Here is a 16,162-nt window from a genome sequence, read left to right on the forward strand (position 1 = left end):
ACTTAAGTTTGTTCCATCTGGTCACCTGTACCTCAAGATTCGTCGAGCAGGGGTAGAGTAGATACTATAACTCCTAAGAGACAGACAGAAGACAGACACACAGACAGACAGACAGACAGACAGGCAGACAGGCAAAGGACACAAAGGAAAGGATTCCACACACGTACACGTAAGCAACACAAAAAGGTTGTATTTCCCAGAGTTGGAAGTGACAAAGACACTGACGAGATTAAATTATTCTTTATGTGCGACATGCCTAAGATCCCATGAGGCATATAAACCAAATTAATCTTTGAGTTATCTCAAGAGATGTCAAATAGTCTGCCTCCATAAACTTATTTTTGAGCTGTTATACATTCAGACACCCCACAAAAATGATTATGTTTACGCAGTATAGCAATAAGCAAGTTATTGGCTTCACTGCAGACAGTGTTAAAATAGAAAAACATTTTCAAATATTAAACAAAAAGTTCAAAAAATGTCTGTAGCTTACTTCTCTGTTGTAACTATGGTTCAAGCCAATACATTTGATACTTTTGGCAAGATTTAGTTTTTAATTTTCCTTTTAATAATTTGCCATTTGTAAGGAACATTTATGGTAGCTGTTTGCTTTGTATGATGTATTTGAATAATGGTCTACTTTGCTGACATTGACGACAAGACAGACAATTGTGATTTGAGGAATCCCAGTGAGGAAGAGTAGGAAACTAATTATATAGGGAGTAATTGAGTCTGAATGGGGAGGACAGAGGAGAGGAGACAAAGAGGAGAATATTGTAACATAGAGTGATAACTCACAGTGACTGAATGCTGTTGATGGACGACCTGCGAGAGATTGCATCTCGATTTTGCTTTACAAAACTGTACATGCAGAACAAAAAACAAAAGAAAAATGAGACACAAATTTGAAGGGAAAAGGTGGAGACTTAGTCTGTCCACATGTTCCCTTCTAAATTACTCCAAAGGACAAATCTGTGCAACTACTACTAGTAAGCAAACGTTTTAAGAAAAGCAGAAACTGAACCTGAAAAATAGTCAAGTGTTTCATTCCAAAGACATTTTCAAGTTGAATTTGTAACTACAAGATTTTGTGTGGTGTTCAAACAGTCGTGTTTTTAGCTAAAATTATGGCTAATTTTGTCAAGAAAATGCCATGACATGAAACCCCGAGTTTGCAAACAAAAACAGTACATTTCAAACAAAAACAGTGTTTTATGGGCAAGCTCACCAATGTCTAAACACACTATCCACTTTCAAACATTTGAAGAACACAGGATGCTAATGCATATGAAAATAACGAAGATGACAATGGGTATGAGAGGGATAAGGCAGCTAGCTAGTATTTATCTTAAAAAATTAACCAAATTTAAGAAGTCTTTTGTTTTGATGTGATGCATTTTTGAACTGCCTCATATTGAGTGATGCGGCACAACACCACTGAACACTCGAGCAGTGTTATCACGAGTGGTCAAGTCTCAGCCGATAGTTTAGTGGTGATTCAAAATAGAAACCACGATGTGGTGACTTTTCAAGTTGTAGCCAACTAAAACACAGGAGCTCTTACACAGGTGAAAGATCCATTTCTGGCTTTTAAGCAAGCAACATATAGCAGTGCTCTTCCAACCCATAAAAACAGTACAGTCCACATTCAGTGTAATGTGTTTTACGGCCGTACTTAACCGTATTTGTAATTTAATATGTAGCTGTGGATTGAACAGCAAAGCGTGTGGTACACGAACGGTGCTTGTTCCATTCAAATAAATAGGAGCTAACCCTGCCTTTCAATATATATCCCAATTTTTAGCCTTTGTTTCATCTAGCCCGATTCAGAAACCCAGCCTGGAAACCTTTATGACACATTAAAGGATAATCTTAATTTATAATATATAATTTAACTAATTAATTACCTATTATATGATATCAGGGTTGTGCAATTAATCAAAATTCAATTACAATTACGATTATTTCACTCCAATTATAAATTTGCATAATTGTAAGAAAAATTGTCAAATTATACAGTACTTTTGCATCGTTATAAAAAATGTTTGATCCATTAATGTCCATAAACACATAATTATCGTGATTCAAAGAAATTTGTCTTAATATTTTTTTACATGTGAAAACAATTTCTTGTTTTGTACCAAAAAATAAACAATCGTTTGACCAATCATTACTTCAATCATTACCAAAACATTTGTGAGTCATATTTATCCATAATTGAGCATGTCAAATAAACGTCATAAAAATTCCGTGGAGTTGATGCTTATCTTCTCAAGGTTAATCATTAATGGATGTTTGTCATGAGCACAGCTCGTTTTGCAACTAGCAAATTAATAATCTGTGATGTGTACTTGTTCTACAAATTACTTCTCATAATTTCTGTTTTGATGCTCCAATGACATGTTTTAGCTCTGACAATTTTGAAGATAAAAATACAACAGTGGCAAGTAATACTGACTCTCTTGTCTGTAATTTAAGGTGAAGTGGGAGGGGGGGACAGTCAAAGCCACAGGGGCACTCTCCTAGGTGGAGAAAATGAGCGTAAAACAAACTCACACAGAATATTTGATGGTCTTGGATGATGACAACAGATTAAATGAAAAAACAATATTTCATCATGGTTGTGGAAGAAAATGTTGCACAGAAACTTACGCAGCGATTGAGATGTTGGCTGCTGACATGGGACTGACTTCCTTCACCTCCAAAGCCTTCTGCAGAGCAAGCTTCTTATTGGCTGCCTCCTCCTGTTCTTCCTCATCCTGTAGCCAAGTTGCAGTATTATGCAACACAGTTAGTTGTATGTATTTCATTAAAATAGAAAGCCTGAGCATACCTTTGTTAGCTCCTGTGCATTTGCAAGATTATCAACAGCAATAGCCAAGAAGACATTCAGCAGGGTGTCTGAGAAACAACACGACTCAGGACAAATTATGGCGTTACTTTGTCACAGGTTACACCCATCATAAGACATTTTGGGAGGGCATATTTACCGACTAAACCGTTATAAAAAAGAAAGGTAAGCTGCTCAAAGAAACCGATTTAGAAGACTCACTCGGTGGGAATTTGATTCATTCTTTCAGAAGCAGAGGATTGTATGAAATGTCTTGGTAAAATGAGGATTTATTCTGGGAGACTAATAAAACACTATGTGAATGGTCTGGAAATACTTAAATCCTGCATACATTGGTTACGAAATGTGTTCTCATCTTTATCCAAATCATACAAACAGTCTTCATGAACTAACACCACTGGACCACTTTATGGTCTTATGTATGTATGTATGTATGTATGTATGTATGTATGTATGTATGTATGTTTGTATGTATGTATTACGTATTTATTTATTTATATTTTTATTTATTTATTCATTCATTTATTCATTTGTTCATTTATTTATTTATTTGTTTATTTATGTATTTATTTATTGGGACAGCAGTGGTTTATTACTATCATGTTGTCTCATGACAACCATTTGATTCTTTGTGAAACCAATACCTCCAATTTCATCAAATCGATGACATCGGTTGACTAGCATCTGACACCACCTGGCTCTTGGACATTAGCCTCAGTGTTCACATTATTTTTTCACCCTGCACATAATGTCTTCAATAAAAACATTGCTCTTGTTGTATTAGCTTAACAACACTGTCTTTCTCTGTTGTTGGGGCAGCAGATCAGATCACATTTTATGACCAGTTTATGCAGGATTTGAAGTAATTCCAAAGGATTTTCATGCGTTTTGGTATAGATGGGCCAAAGGGAAAAAAAACATTTAATTTGTGATCCACATCCACTAAAACTCTCAAACTTTAACTTGGCTTCTAATTCACAAAACATTTTCCTAACATATTTTTCTCCTAAGCAATTATTCAAACAAAAAGCATTACCTCAATATGCTAATTTAGCTTTTACTAATAAGAGGATACAGTTTCCAAAAAGTGTAAGGACAATGAAGTAGACGGAAGAAAACATTCCACGGCGAACACCTCCTTGTGACTCTATGCCATGGTACATCACCGCATTCCAGTCTTCCCCAGTTAAAATCTGAGTGAGTCAAGAGAATTCCAATGACACTTGGGCTTTTAGAGTACAGCACAGAACTTAATTATCTTGCAGCATAAAGGGTTGTGAACACAGACTAATTAAGGGATTATAAGTGATCTTGTCAGGAGGCAAAAGGTACACTGAGCAGTAATTTCTTCTTATTAACATGACTGATAATAATAATCTTACAGCTTCCACGAAGTCAAGAGTTTCTCATTTTCAAGATGAACCCATGTGTGTGTGTGTGTGTGTGTGTGTGTGTGTGTGTGTGTGTGTGTGTGTGTGTGTGTGTGTGTGTGTGTGTGTGTGTGTGTGTGTGTGTGTGTGTGTGTGTGTGTGTGTGTGTGTGTGTTACAGTCCTTATATTAGGGCTGTCCCACCTGAAACACAGTGAGGATGGCCGCTGGAAAGGTATCAAAGTTTGTTGTTGGTGTTTCATCCTCAAAGTTGAATCTAAATGAAAAGAGGAGGAGAAAAGTTGGCATAAGGGAGCAACTCACTCAGCATGTCATAAGAAGGGTGTAGAATTCTGTCAAGGCCAATCATATTCAATCTGACACGAGTCATCAAGTCTTAGGCAAGTTTGGTACGTTCCAAGTCGTGCCAACAAACATACAAATGAATGTGATGACATAATCTCTCCTCTGTCAAGCTTTGTGCTGTGTCACTAAAATGCCTCTTTTTTTTTTTTTTTATTGCTGACAAAAGGAAATTAAAGCAGTTCAGTAATGATAAAATTACAAGCTGAGGCACTGCCGGGGAGGTGTTCAGACGTAATCTTTTTTGCTACCGTACAGTGATTCTATATGTTTGCAAGATGTGGGGCTGAAAATTAAAATGAGGACAGGATGTGGTGCACTTTATTACCACAAGACCACTTGTGCCATTAACACCAAATTGCAGCCTGCTTCTTCCCCTCGACAAGATCACGCGATAAATGCATGTCAAGATGTGTGGTATGTTACATATACATAAAATCTAGATTCTCTTTTTTTACATAGAAAACACTACAATAACTCAGGAGAGGTATACCATTATCAGCCAGCCATACAGCTTTTGCTCTCATATGCACTGTATTAGAAGGGAGTGGGGAGCGGCATCTTCTGTAATTCAATAATCTTTGCCTCCCTTGGTATGGCATTATATTGTATCTCTGCATGCTCGTTTCCTTTCACTATTGCCCCACCCCATCCCCCATGTCTGACCACGGCATCCTTCATCACACTCGTATCTTTGTTCCGTTTCTTTCTAAGCCTTCTTTTCCTTCCTAACACGCCTCACCCACTATTGGCTCTCCTATTTTCCTCTTGTGGATTAGTGGGTCCACTACAGGCGGTGGGCTGCTGTGTTTGTGAGTTCTGACCTCTGTTTACTGCGATAATGGGGATTGGGAGTGGTCATCCAAAAGGGACCCACAGAGACTTCGTTAAATCAATTCGAGAAGTGCGTGTCACGTGAGTCCTAACTCCCAACTGGGTAATGCCACCCCTCCAGTTTATACATGGTGCATATTTATACATTTTAAAATGGGCTGGGGGTGAAACGGTGGCGATTACATAAAATAAAAAACAGGTCTTCCTCAAACAGACCTGATTTTATTTAATTTATACCCGTTTGTAACTAATTTAACACATTTATATTTGTGAATGTTTATGCTATTAGATGTTGTACTTTTGGTCGTTAGAAACGCATTGAGTTAAAATTGAAGAAAACACTGCCACAAAATTCAGGAATTTGGGACTGAGAAATATATATATATATATATATATATATATATATATATATATATATATATATATATATATATATATATATATATTTTGTAGTCATTACAGTAAAGGCTGCATATTTTGTCAAAGCTTATCACAAACAGACGTGATGTCCTTTGAGTCTCAGCAGGGAGACGGTCCACTGCCTCCAGCTGTTTATCTTTTAATTCTCAATTTTACAGAGACATGTTTGGTGTGTTATGTGCCAGAACATAATATCTGAACGTAAAAAATGCATTCAGGAAGAACATAATATTTGAACAAAAAAATAAATTCAGGATGAATAAAAAAACTGATTTTCCTTGTTTTTTTTTTTTTAACATGCCATTACATAACATTTTGTTAAGGATTGAAAGGATCCTTTTTCATGAGGAATTGTCAACCTGAGTGTGTTAGTGGTTGCTTTACTCATTATACACAAAACATTCTTCCTGAAAGACTGACTATTATTTAGCATAATTATTTTTACTCATAAAACTTAAAACGAACATTGTTTGTTGCTCGTGTTAACATGTATGCCACCAAATGTGCACTGCTGGCTGAAAGCACTGTGAGGACGTCAGACTCATCTCACACTTGTCCATCACAAGAGACTGATGTGGTGCTAATGATGGCATTGACTGATAGAAGACTGGGTGCCATAGCAACAGTCTGCTGCTTTCAAGGCAGCCAGACGTGGTGTTTGTGAGGACTGTCAGTCCAAGGAGAACCGAATACAAGTGAAAGGCTGCTTAACACATAGTAAAGGTGTGAATACTATAAAAACCCAGCAAAAGCAGTATGTGGCAACATACAAACTAGTGGGTGACCACTTGACAACAGTGCGGGCAATACAAATACTACTTTTCTACTATACGTACATCTATCAGTCTATTATCCTGCTACAAATAAAATAAAATACGCAAAAGTCATCTTCCAGTCATTGGATTTTACTTTTTGCGACAACTGTCACAATTGGTTACATCAGGGCTATTCAGTCACAAATTTAGTCGGGGCGAATTTTCAAATCAAGAAATGTAGTCCGCCTATACAAATTATTGAATCAACAATTTTCATTGACAACATTATGAAAGTTGTTACAGGCATGTGTTTTCCACATTACTTCTTGCCATTACCCCTGTTTTTAGCGTAGCCACATAAAAAAATAAAAAAACAATGTGGGCAATGTGGATAGGCTACACAAGAGTTGCGTTCACGGTATCAAACACTGTATGAATGCAATTCATTTCAGGACAGCTGGACCACAAGCTGTACCACTTGGTTCTGGGCCGCATGTGGCCCGCGAGTAGCTGATTGAATAGCACTGGGTTACACATTGTAAGATGAAGCCATAAAAAAGAGCTATTTCTCTTTGCTACTTGTTGTTTTTCCTACTTACAGTGAATCACTTAAAAGGATATTATGCATTATGTTATGTTTCTAAAAGGTCAACCTAATGGAACAAAGTATTTTTCTGCCATTGATGATTACCACCCATGAAAATCAAAAACCAATCAAATCAGGAGGTTCTAGAGGAGAGGCAAATTGATCTGGGAAAGGCTCAATATGCATACTTAAAAGGTCTATGAGGTGAATAAATGAAGAGTTTGATTGAAACAAATATCCCTTCTTTATTCTTTTTTGATAGCATGCCGAGTGCTTTATATGCATACTATAAAACCGACCACCTTTTGCTTTGAGTCATTTGGTCTAGTTTTCAGCTCAGTCAGAACGCGAGTGTGGACGTGGACACGCGCTATAGAAAATGTATGGATGAATGTACTGGTCAAATTTGTTTTGATTGAATCTAGTCGATGGAGAGAAGCTTTAACCATCAGAACATCAAGACAATTCTTTATGGAAGATGACTAAAGTAATGAAACAATAATCACTAAAATGCTGTCTCACAAGTCTGAGTCAGCACTGTGCGGCTTCTGAGCTGTCGCCTTTGATTTTAAGTGCTTTAGAAAGAAACAGTTGACTTGTTTACAAGCAGTCATCTGTCAGCTCAGTTTTTTTTTTGTGTTATACTTCATTGAACTAATGATTTCGCCAAGAGCAGCAATATTCTTTCAGGATGTAATATATATTTAGGGATACATAAAACAAGCAGGAAAAAAAAAACGACACATTGTTAAAGTCCTTTTACATAAAGAATTAGCCTTAGAGCATTCCAAGAAAATGTCTGCAGGGTCTAGAGCATTCTCTATTCGGGCTCCAGAGCTTTGGAATGCCCTACCAATGGATATTAGAACTACTACCTCAGTAGAAACATTTAAGACACGTTTAAAGACACATTTCTATGAGATGGCCTTTAACTAACTTGTAGTGGCCGATTTGGCCGGAGTTTGTTTTGTTCTCTCTGCCCACCCCCTTCCGGCTGGGGAGGGGGTTAGGTGGCTCAAAAGCTGATAGCGGCTAGCTGGATTCTCGGGGACCAATTCAAGATGAAGAAACTGCAGCTCAACCCCCTTGAAGACACTGCCAGGACAATCGAGGGCACCTCCGACATCCATTTTTTCATTGATTTTCATATTATGTATTACTTGTGCCCTCTCTGCATCCATTACAACCTGGTGATCCTGAAAGGGGGATCCTTCCATCTGTGGTCCCTTCTCAAGGTTTCTCATTTTCCCCTGGCAGGGGCTTTTTGAGTTTTTCCTTGCCCTTTTGGGAGCTTAAGATCAGGGGATGCTTTGAGAATAATTGTCAATTTTGGCTATGTGAAGCCTTTTGAGACTGTTTGTGATTTAGGGCTATACAAATAAACTTGACTTGACTAGACTTTCGAATTGACCAATTACATTTTGCCAGTGTTGCAAATACTTGGACCATTTATTCTAGAGTGGTTCAAAACTTGTAAAAGCACACTAATATGTGAGTTGAGTATTCAGGACTAAATGTCAGATGGATTATGAAGTGCTCCCATCATTAGATGGCATGGGACTCCTTGCTGGGAGTGGTATCAAAGAGCCACAGTCACTGCTGCTACTTTGCCAGCTTCCTGCTGCGCCAACATGTCTGTCACCAGCGCCACGCAGGGCCACTGGCTCAATACAAGAAGGGTCGGCTGGGGAAATGGTTTAGGGAGAATAGGAGCACTTGTGTACAGTACGTGTGCCAGTGGTGTGTGTATATTTGTGTGTGTGTGTGTGCATCGGGGGGCGTATGAAGGCATGAAACGAACAGTGAACTAATTAGAACTCAAGAAGAGCCAAGCACAGTCTGTGTGCATATTAAATCAAGCGCTGGACAGAAATGAGAAGAAAGATCAGTCAGACTGTATGAGTGGGACAGGTTCAAGATATTACTCACTGTCCTCCAAAGAGCTGCATGCCCAGCAGAGCGAAGACAACGATGAATAGAAAGAGGAGGAAAAGCAAACTGATAATTGACTTCATGGAATTAAGAAGAGAGACCACAAGGTTCCTCAGGGAGTTCCAATACCTAAGTTACAGAACAAGGACAACAATTACTGATCAAAGCTGGGAAACAGAACCAAAGATCTAATAGCTGAACAGAATATTAACATAACTGACATGTATAGAGAAAAAGTGGAGCTACACAGTCTTTATTGGTCAAAGTTGTGCTGTGCCCAACTAATCGCAACATAATCTAATATGAAAACATTTTGACAAGACATCGAATCTCTTTGTTTCCACCACAATCTTGGTTACATCATGCTGCAGTTTGTAAGAAATTGTGTCATGATAGTTTGGTGATATTATTTTATCTTTGTGGAGAGAAACTCACTTAGTGACTTTGAAGATTCTTAGCAGTCTCAGTGCTCTCAACACACTGATTCCAAATGATGCTCCGGGCTTGATCATGTCCCAGATCACCTCAAAAATACTTCCCACAATCACCTAGATGTTAGAAGAGGGAGAATAGTTGGTCCACAGTTCAAAGTTCCTTAATTTTACCAAGTGGATTAGGAAAGAAGCACTCGCTCTCTTAAGACCTGATCATCGATCTGCACTGGTGTTAGAAAAACAGGATTCACTTACCCCAAAATCAAAGCAGTTAAAGGAGGAGTGGAAATAATTCCGTGGTCCAAGGCCATACATCTTCAAGGTCATCTCGGTGAGAAACAAACCCAAGAAAACAAACTCTGCTGTGTCTGTTATAAACATGGACAACATAACAGAGGCTGATAAATGTACACAGGTTTCATTTGAGGCAAATTGTGTGACTTACACAGGGCTGTTGTAAGCCACGCGGGTTGATCGTAGTGGACTATGGCCACGCACAGAGTGTTCAGGCCAACCAGACACAGAACGATCCAGTAGAAGCTCTGTGCTTTTACCATTCGCCGGATAAAGAAACGAGTTCGCTTCTCCTTACGACGAAAATAAGACGAGCTGTCCATCTTCGTGCTGCTTTTCACACTGGCCCGACCAAAGGGAGAACCAGGGGGAGCTGTACATGACACAAAATGGTTTGTACAATACTTTAACTTTTGTATTCTACCTGAGTGACAGCTTCAAAAGCTACCAAAGATACCAAAGGCGCATTGTTTTTCATTCTCGACAGTTTCATTTGACTCTGTCGGCAAGTCATTTTGATTTTCGACAGTTATGGGTAAATAAAGCTTCATATTTGCCTCGTGAAACTGTAAGTATTTTTGGGCTCCTCTTGATGGTGTAATCTATTCAACTGGAAAGACACTTTAACCCCTTTGTTTATATACAACATTGCCATCGAGAGTCAACAAATACAACAAGTGGTTCATGAATCAAATTTGAAGCTTCGTTTTCCCCATCACTATTTTTTTGCTGCACAAATCCCACAAGCACAAAAATGCGTGAGTCAAATCAAGATGACAACAAAAAATGTGGTTTCAAAATTTCCAAAAGAGCAAAAAGGGACACCATAGCAGACATGAAGTATACTCTATGTGTCTGTGTATATTGTACGTGTATATAGAGAGGGTAAATATAATTTCACAGTTTCAACATGCACGATGACTGCATTAGCTTTGCTCGCTCTTATCCATATACACTCTGTAGCAAGCATTTAAGTAGTGGCAGCACAAAAATATCTTCACTTATCATGGTTTCACCTAGTTGCAGACAATAAACGACACGTTCTCTTTGCTTGTTTCTGTGAAGCCAATTAATTTCCGAATTCATATTCTCACATTCTGAAGGTTACAGTATATTAAGCAAACAGTTAATTATACATTCCTTCTCTAATACCAGATCCAGATGGTGTTGAAGTGCTTCTGTGATGCTCACAGCTCAGGCAAGTTGGATATGTAACTGTGTTTTATAGTGTTGACGTAACATGCCACTTTAACCCCAGACCTGAGTCAGTCGGGATGGCTATATTTATTGTCAAAGACGGGCTTTTAAGGTGGCTTTTATTCCAAAGGTCAACTTTTGAGGAGACACTATGTGAAGGTTGGAGGTGATCTGCTGGTGCAGAAAAACAACGTCAGGCTTACCAACAGAGGAGATGTCAGCAAATGGATCTTCCCCTTCTTCAGCACCGATCAGGTCATTTTTACCCTTCTTAATTTTGCTTCGTTTCAGGACTGCAAAGATTGATGCAGAACAACAGTAGGATAAAAATAATTAGAATATATGTACATGGTACAGCTGTGTGTATGTGTGTTTGAAAGAAAACTAATTGCAAGTGTGAGTGAATGGGCAATTTTTATGAGAAGGCATCAATCTTGTTTTGATGTTCTGCCTTCCCGCTAGCTTTGAAATGGAAAAAACACTAACTAATATGGATTTTAATAGGCACGTGGCCGCTGACACATTGTCACAGTGTTTGGTTTTTCTTTCAGTCAAATTTCTGTCTAATAAATCACCTGATGTTGGACATGAAAATGTTGAGAGAGAGAGAGAGACAGAGACAGAGAGAGCGAGAGAGAGCGAGAGAGAGCGAGCGAGAGAGAGAGAGAGAGAGAAAGAGAGAGAGAGAGAGAGAGAGAGAGAGAGAGAGAGAGAGAGAGAGAGAGAGAGAGAGAGAGAGAGAGAGAGAGAGAGCGAGAGAGAGAAATCTGAATCTCTCATTCAGTCAATCAACCTGATATACTTTCATGGTCCAGAAACACAGGCTGTTGTCTGAATGCCAAACTGAAATAGGCCACAATAATTTTTTGTTCCAGGTAATTAATTTGGTGTGAAAGCACTTTTAGTGTTTTGTACCTGGCAGATTTTGTTTCCTCTTGTACCACGCACCATCCAGAGGTGACTTCTCCTCTGCAATCTCCTCCTCCTCCTCCAGCAACACCTCCTCTGCAGAAGAAACAAAAGTAACATTTTCATGATTTGGGGGGGATTTAATCATTAGCACAGGTTTAGGGATGGGGCCAACCGGCTTTGCAGATCCATTCTAGGTATCCCGTAAGCTCTCTCTCAATTTGTTGCTGCCTTCGAAGCTTGAGGAACTCTTGTCTTTTCTCCACCCGCTCTCTCTCTTTGGCAAACTCTCTGTGGAATCGACACGATACTTTAATTGTCACAAAGGGTAAACACATTTTACAGTAGACATTCTTCTGTTGCATTTACAATGCATGTCAGATTAAATGATTTGGAAAAAGGCAATTAACAGCAGAGTAAATACTGTATGGCAGCTTTGATGAAAATTTCAACAGAACCACGTTTATGGATATTGTGTTAGTATAGAATGTATGTATTTTTCTGCTGCAGCAAAGTGACTGCCTTCACTTTAAGGTTAAAAGCAATTGAATGTGTTTATTTTCCGCACTTAAGTGGATATCATACAAAAGAATTTGACAAGGTGATTTCAAGAAAGATAAAAAAAAAGGTTGACCATGTTTTATTTCCACATAATGTTGCTAGCTTTTGCTGCCCTAGAAGACACTAACTATGTTCAGGAGGACCAGGGGTCACACCACAGATCGTATAATTAATTGCGAAAAATAAAAAGAACCAACAACAAACATACATGTTTGGTATGTGATCTTTCAACTTCTTTCCTCTTTACCAGAAATGAGGAATAAAAAACGTTTTTCAGTTTACATTTAACATTAATTCTTACAACATTGTAAGTAAAAATTCAATGTAAAGAAAAACAGAAATGTTGTAGGCAGGAATCTGTGCCTGCAATACAATTGCCATTTATCACACAAACGGTCATGACTGCAATTTGATGCTGGACAGTTTGAATTTTTGTAGCAATTCATTTATACAAGTCACCTTGCAGTGTGACATGCCATGACGCATCAAGATTGCCACAAACAATTTAAGGATCGCAAGTGCACCCAGATTAGGGGTGCAGATACTGTGTTGTTGTTGTTTTTTTTACTTTCTCAGTGGTGTTTCTTGGATCAATAAATCAGACATTTGCTTCCGTTCAAATTTTGCAACTATGCAAGTCATAATTACTTGACAGAAGTCAGATTTATCAACAGAAGATGATTAGATGAAGTCAAAGATTGAGGCACGTTGACCTTCACGCCCAAGCTTTTGCATGGGATGAATATTTTCTCAAGGGGGAGAAATTTGACCACGATTTTAAATGAAGTTTACATTTTTGTCATGGGTGGAGCCATGTGATGTTGTTTTTTTTTTTTTTTTTTTTTTTTACATTAATGGCACTCCTGGAGTGCCATAAAAAAATCAATATAAGTATTCAATGTGTTTAATCGTTATTATCTTCCAATAGCTCTGATTAGATTTCTAATTCTGAGCCAAAATATACATTTAGACTTTTAGTGAAAGGATAAAAATGACTTACCCTGATAGTACACCAAGCACCAAGTTGAGCATGAAGAAAGAGCCAATGATGATGAGAGGGATGAAGTAGAGCCAATTCCATGTGTTTCCAGCCACATCGTTGGTCTGGGTATACAAAACAGATGATTTTTAGGAAACTGTGAATTTGCATGTGACCATTATTTTAAAAGGTCTCTATAAACATATGGATTAAGATAAACTAATTTCATATTAATCACATATCAAAAATGTGTAAAGTACAAGATGTCGTCAGGAAACGAAACCAATTTCGGTTTGCATTGTTCTGTACCGTTTATGGTTGTATATGGGTAAGTTTCACCCTTTTAATCTTAGCATGATGGACACATGAAAAATAGATAGAAAGGAGAGAAAAGGGATAGACATATAAGCATCAAGACGTCACTTTAAATTGTGCATGATATTTTAACGTCGGCCTCTGGCATCAACATCTGTGATTCTGTCTGCATCTAATTGGTGTGCATCAAATGTGTGCGTGCATATGCATCTGTGCAGGCTTGCACATTTTCTGCAAACCCTTTTAATGGCTGCATCATTTTCATAATTTGCAATTGGATAAAATGTCCGAATAAAAATGCGTTATAATCTAGATGCAAATGTGCACCCTTCAATTCTTGCATGCAACACTTCACTAACAATGTTTCCTGCTCTCAGACAAAATCAAAACCTAGAGGAGAGAATCAATGCCCCATTTTATTGAGCAGGATACAAAAGAAAGGAGTAGGAGAAAAACAAAGGGCAAAAGTAGCATCAGCGTCATTTAAAGGGATTTGAGCTAATGAGCCGAGTCTCCTTTTAAGTGCGAGGGCTGTGGAGTCGTCGTACACACTGTGCTACCAACCGAGGGGAACATACAGAGCATTTGGCAAAGGAGCCCGCTGGCGATACTCACGTAGTTCATTGCAAAACTGCTCATGCTGTATGTTCCCTTAGGCAAGGTACTTCAAATGACCCCATATGTTGGACAGAAGTAAACATCTCTTTGAGATATTTTGTTATATTTTGATATTTTGGAGGATTCACTTTGGACAAAATAGCTTAATTAGCAAGACTTGAAAGACAAATGGTATTTATTTTTTTGGTATAATTGCATCTAAAGTCATTATATTACATCTGAATAAGTGAAAGATTGCATCATTTTTCGCAACAGTAATAAGGTCTATTTTGGATATGACTGTAGGCCTGTGGCTCATTCTCATTAGGGCGTCATAATGTGTGATTTTGTGTTTGTTTTGAGGTTTGGCTTTACTCTGGAAAAGATGATTTGTGTTTAAGTCTTAGTTTGGGTTTGTTCTCTAGACTTTTTTATTTGCCCTCCATTTGCTCATTTGCGCTGTCTCCATAAGCTCTTATCAGATCTACTGCTCTTCTTTCAGCTTCCTTACCAACTGACTAGAAAACATCACATACATTAAATTGGACTACAACGCTTTGAAAGTCACCTGACTACATACTTCCACCTATAAGTCGTGTTTATTTACCGCTGATAGTTCAGGATATACCTTGCTGCTGTTCTTCCAAACTCTGTTTTTTGCACTGGTTTAGCATAATCCACAATTTCCCTTAGAGCACAAGATGTAATTCTGGGAAGGTCAATCTCCTTGAGATTTTTAAAATCCAATCTAATATTTATGCAAACAATTTTTTTCTAACAGGGCAGGGGTAATTTGAGGCCCTTCTAATTCTTATGGCAGCGGCTGGATTGTAAGAAAAAGTAATACAATTACAAGACATGAAATGAAGATTGGCACACTATGTGCACTGCAAAAGCACTAAGATATCCTTCTGTAGCAAAAAAAAAATAGTGCCAATTTTAAAAGCATTCACAGAGATAATTTGTGTGGCTTTGGTGGATCATTTCACTGAATGGGTGCACAAATGAGGACATAATGGCAAGATGGTGCTTGACGCAGGCATCTTTAGGTTTCTCAGGAGGTTGGAGTCCTTCAAGTGAAACCTACGTCAATAAGGTTAACGCTAATTGTTTTTACTTTGGAGCTGTCGGTTAAATCGTTGATGGACGCAATCAGCCTCAAGCCTGATACAGCAAATGTAGACGATGTAAAACCGTGTAAGAGGGGATGCTACAACCAACTGACTGCTCCAATAGTCACTAGATAACATGAGATTGCTGCAGTCGTGTTTTAAGTGACTTGGGAATTAGGCAGTAAAGAGAGATTAGAATGGAGAGGGTTTAATTTAAGATCCTTCTCAAGAAACATTATCAGGGTGAATTATAGCAGAGTGTCAATCTGCATTTAGGAGGCACAACTAAACTGTCACGCTGCCTTTTTCATACCGTAGCTGGAAACTACGAATATTTTTTTTTGTTGACAAATAAAAAACAGCATTGATACTATCGGACAACAACATATTTAGTCACAAAAGAAATATCAGTACCAGTTTTAGAAATTGATGTACTAACGTTATAGCATTGAATTCAATCTTGTGTGTTGTCAGTTGTTACATAATTTCTGGTAATTTATTACAGTAAATGTTTTTCATTGTAATGTGTCCAATCTTATCACAAAAAAAGGTTAGTGGAAGCACTCACATCAGTCTTGGGTGTATTATCCAATATTGTTGAACGGAACAAATATACAGGGTTCTGCTGATTATAGTGTTTCATTTAAGGCCATC

At 38.0% G+C, this 16,162-nt stretch overlaps 1 protein-coding gene across 1 annotated transcript in view; it reads right to left on the reverse strand.

Moving 5' to 3' along the window:
- Positions 1-16,162, reverse strand: part of cacna1bb (calcium voltage-gated channel subunit alpha1 Bb) — a 120,539-nt gene that overhangs the window by 44,947 nt on the left and 59,430 nt on the right. The window contains exons 9-21 of the mRNA XM_088392772.1: positions 13,506-13,609; positions 12,120-12,235; positions 11,951-12,040; positions 11,239-11,328; positions 9,990-10,211; positions 9,800-9,912; positions 9,546-9,658; positions 9,108-9,239; positions 4,425-4,497; positions 3,927-4,044; positions 2,834-2,901; positions 2,653-2,759; positions 799-861 (exon numbers count right to left, since the gene is read on the reverse strand). Coding sequence (XP_088248898.1) covers positions 799-861; positions 2,653-2,759; positions 2,834-2,901; positions 3,927-4,044; positions 4,425-4,497; positions 9,108-9,239; positions 9,546-9,658; positions 9,800-9,912; positions 9,990-10,211; positions 11,239-11,328; positions 11,951-12,040; positions 12,120-12,235; positions 13,506-13,609 — 1,409 coding nt within the window. The remainder of the gene's footprint in view (positions 1-798; positions 862-2,652; positions 2,760-2,833; positions 2,902-3,926; positions 4,045-4,424; positions 4,498-9,107; positions 9,240-9,545; positions 9,659-9,799; positions 9,913-9,989; positions 10,212-11,238; positions 11,329-11,950; positions 12,041-12,119; positions 12,236-13,505; positions 13,610-16,162) is intronic.

The sequence above is a fragment of the Syngnathus floridae genome, chromosome 12, assembly GCF_059516105.1.
Source record: "Syngnathus floridae isolate MCC-2025c chromosome 12, RoL_Sflo_1.0, whole genome shotgun sequence".
Taxonomy (NCBI): Eukaryota; Metazoa; Chordata; class Actinopteri; order Syngnathiformes; family Syngnathidae; genus Syngnathus; species Syngnathus floridae.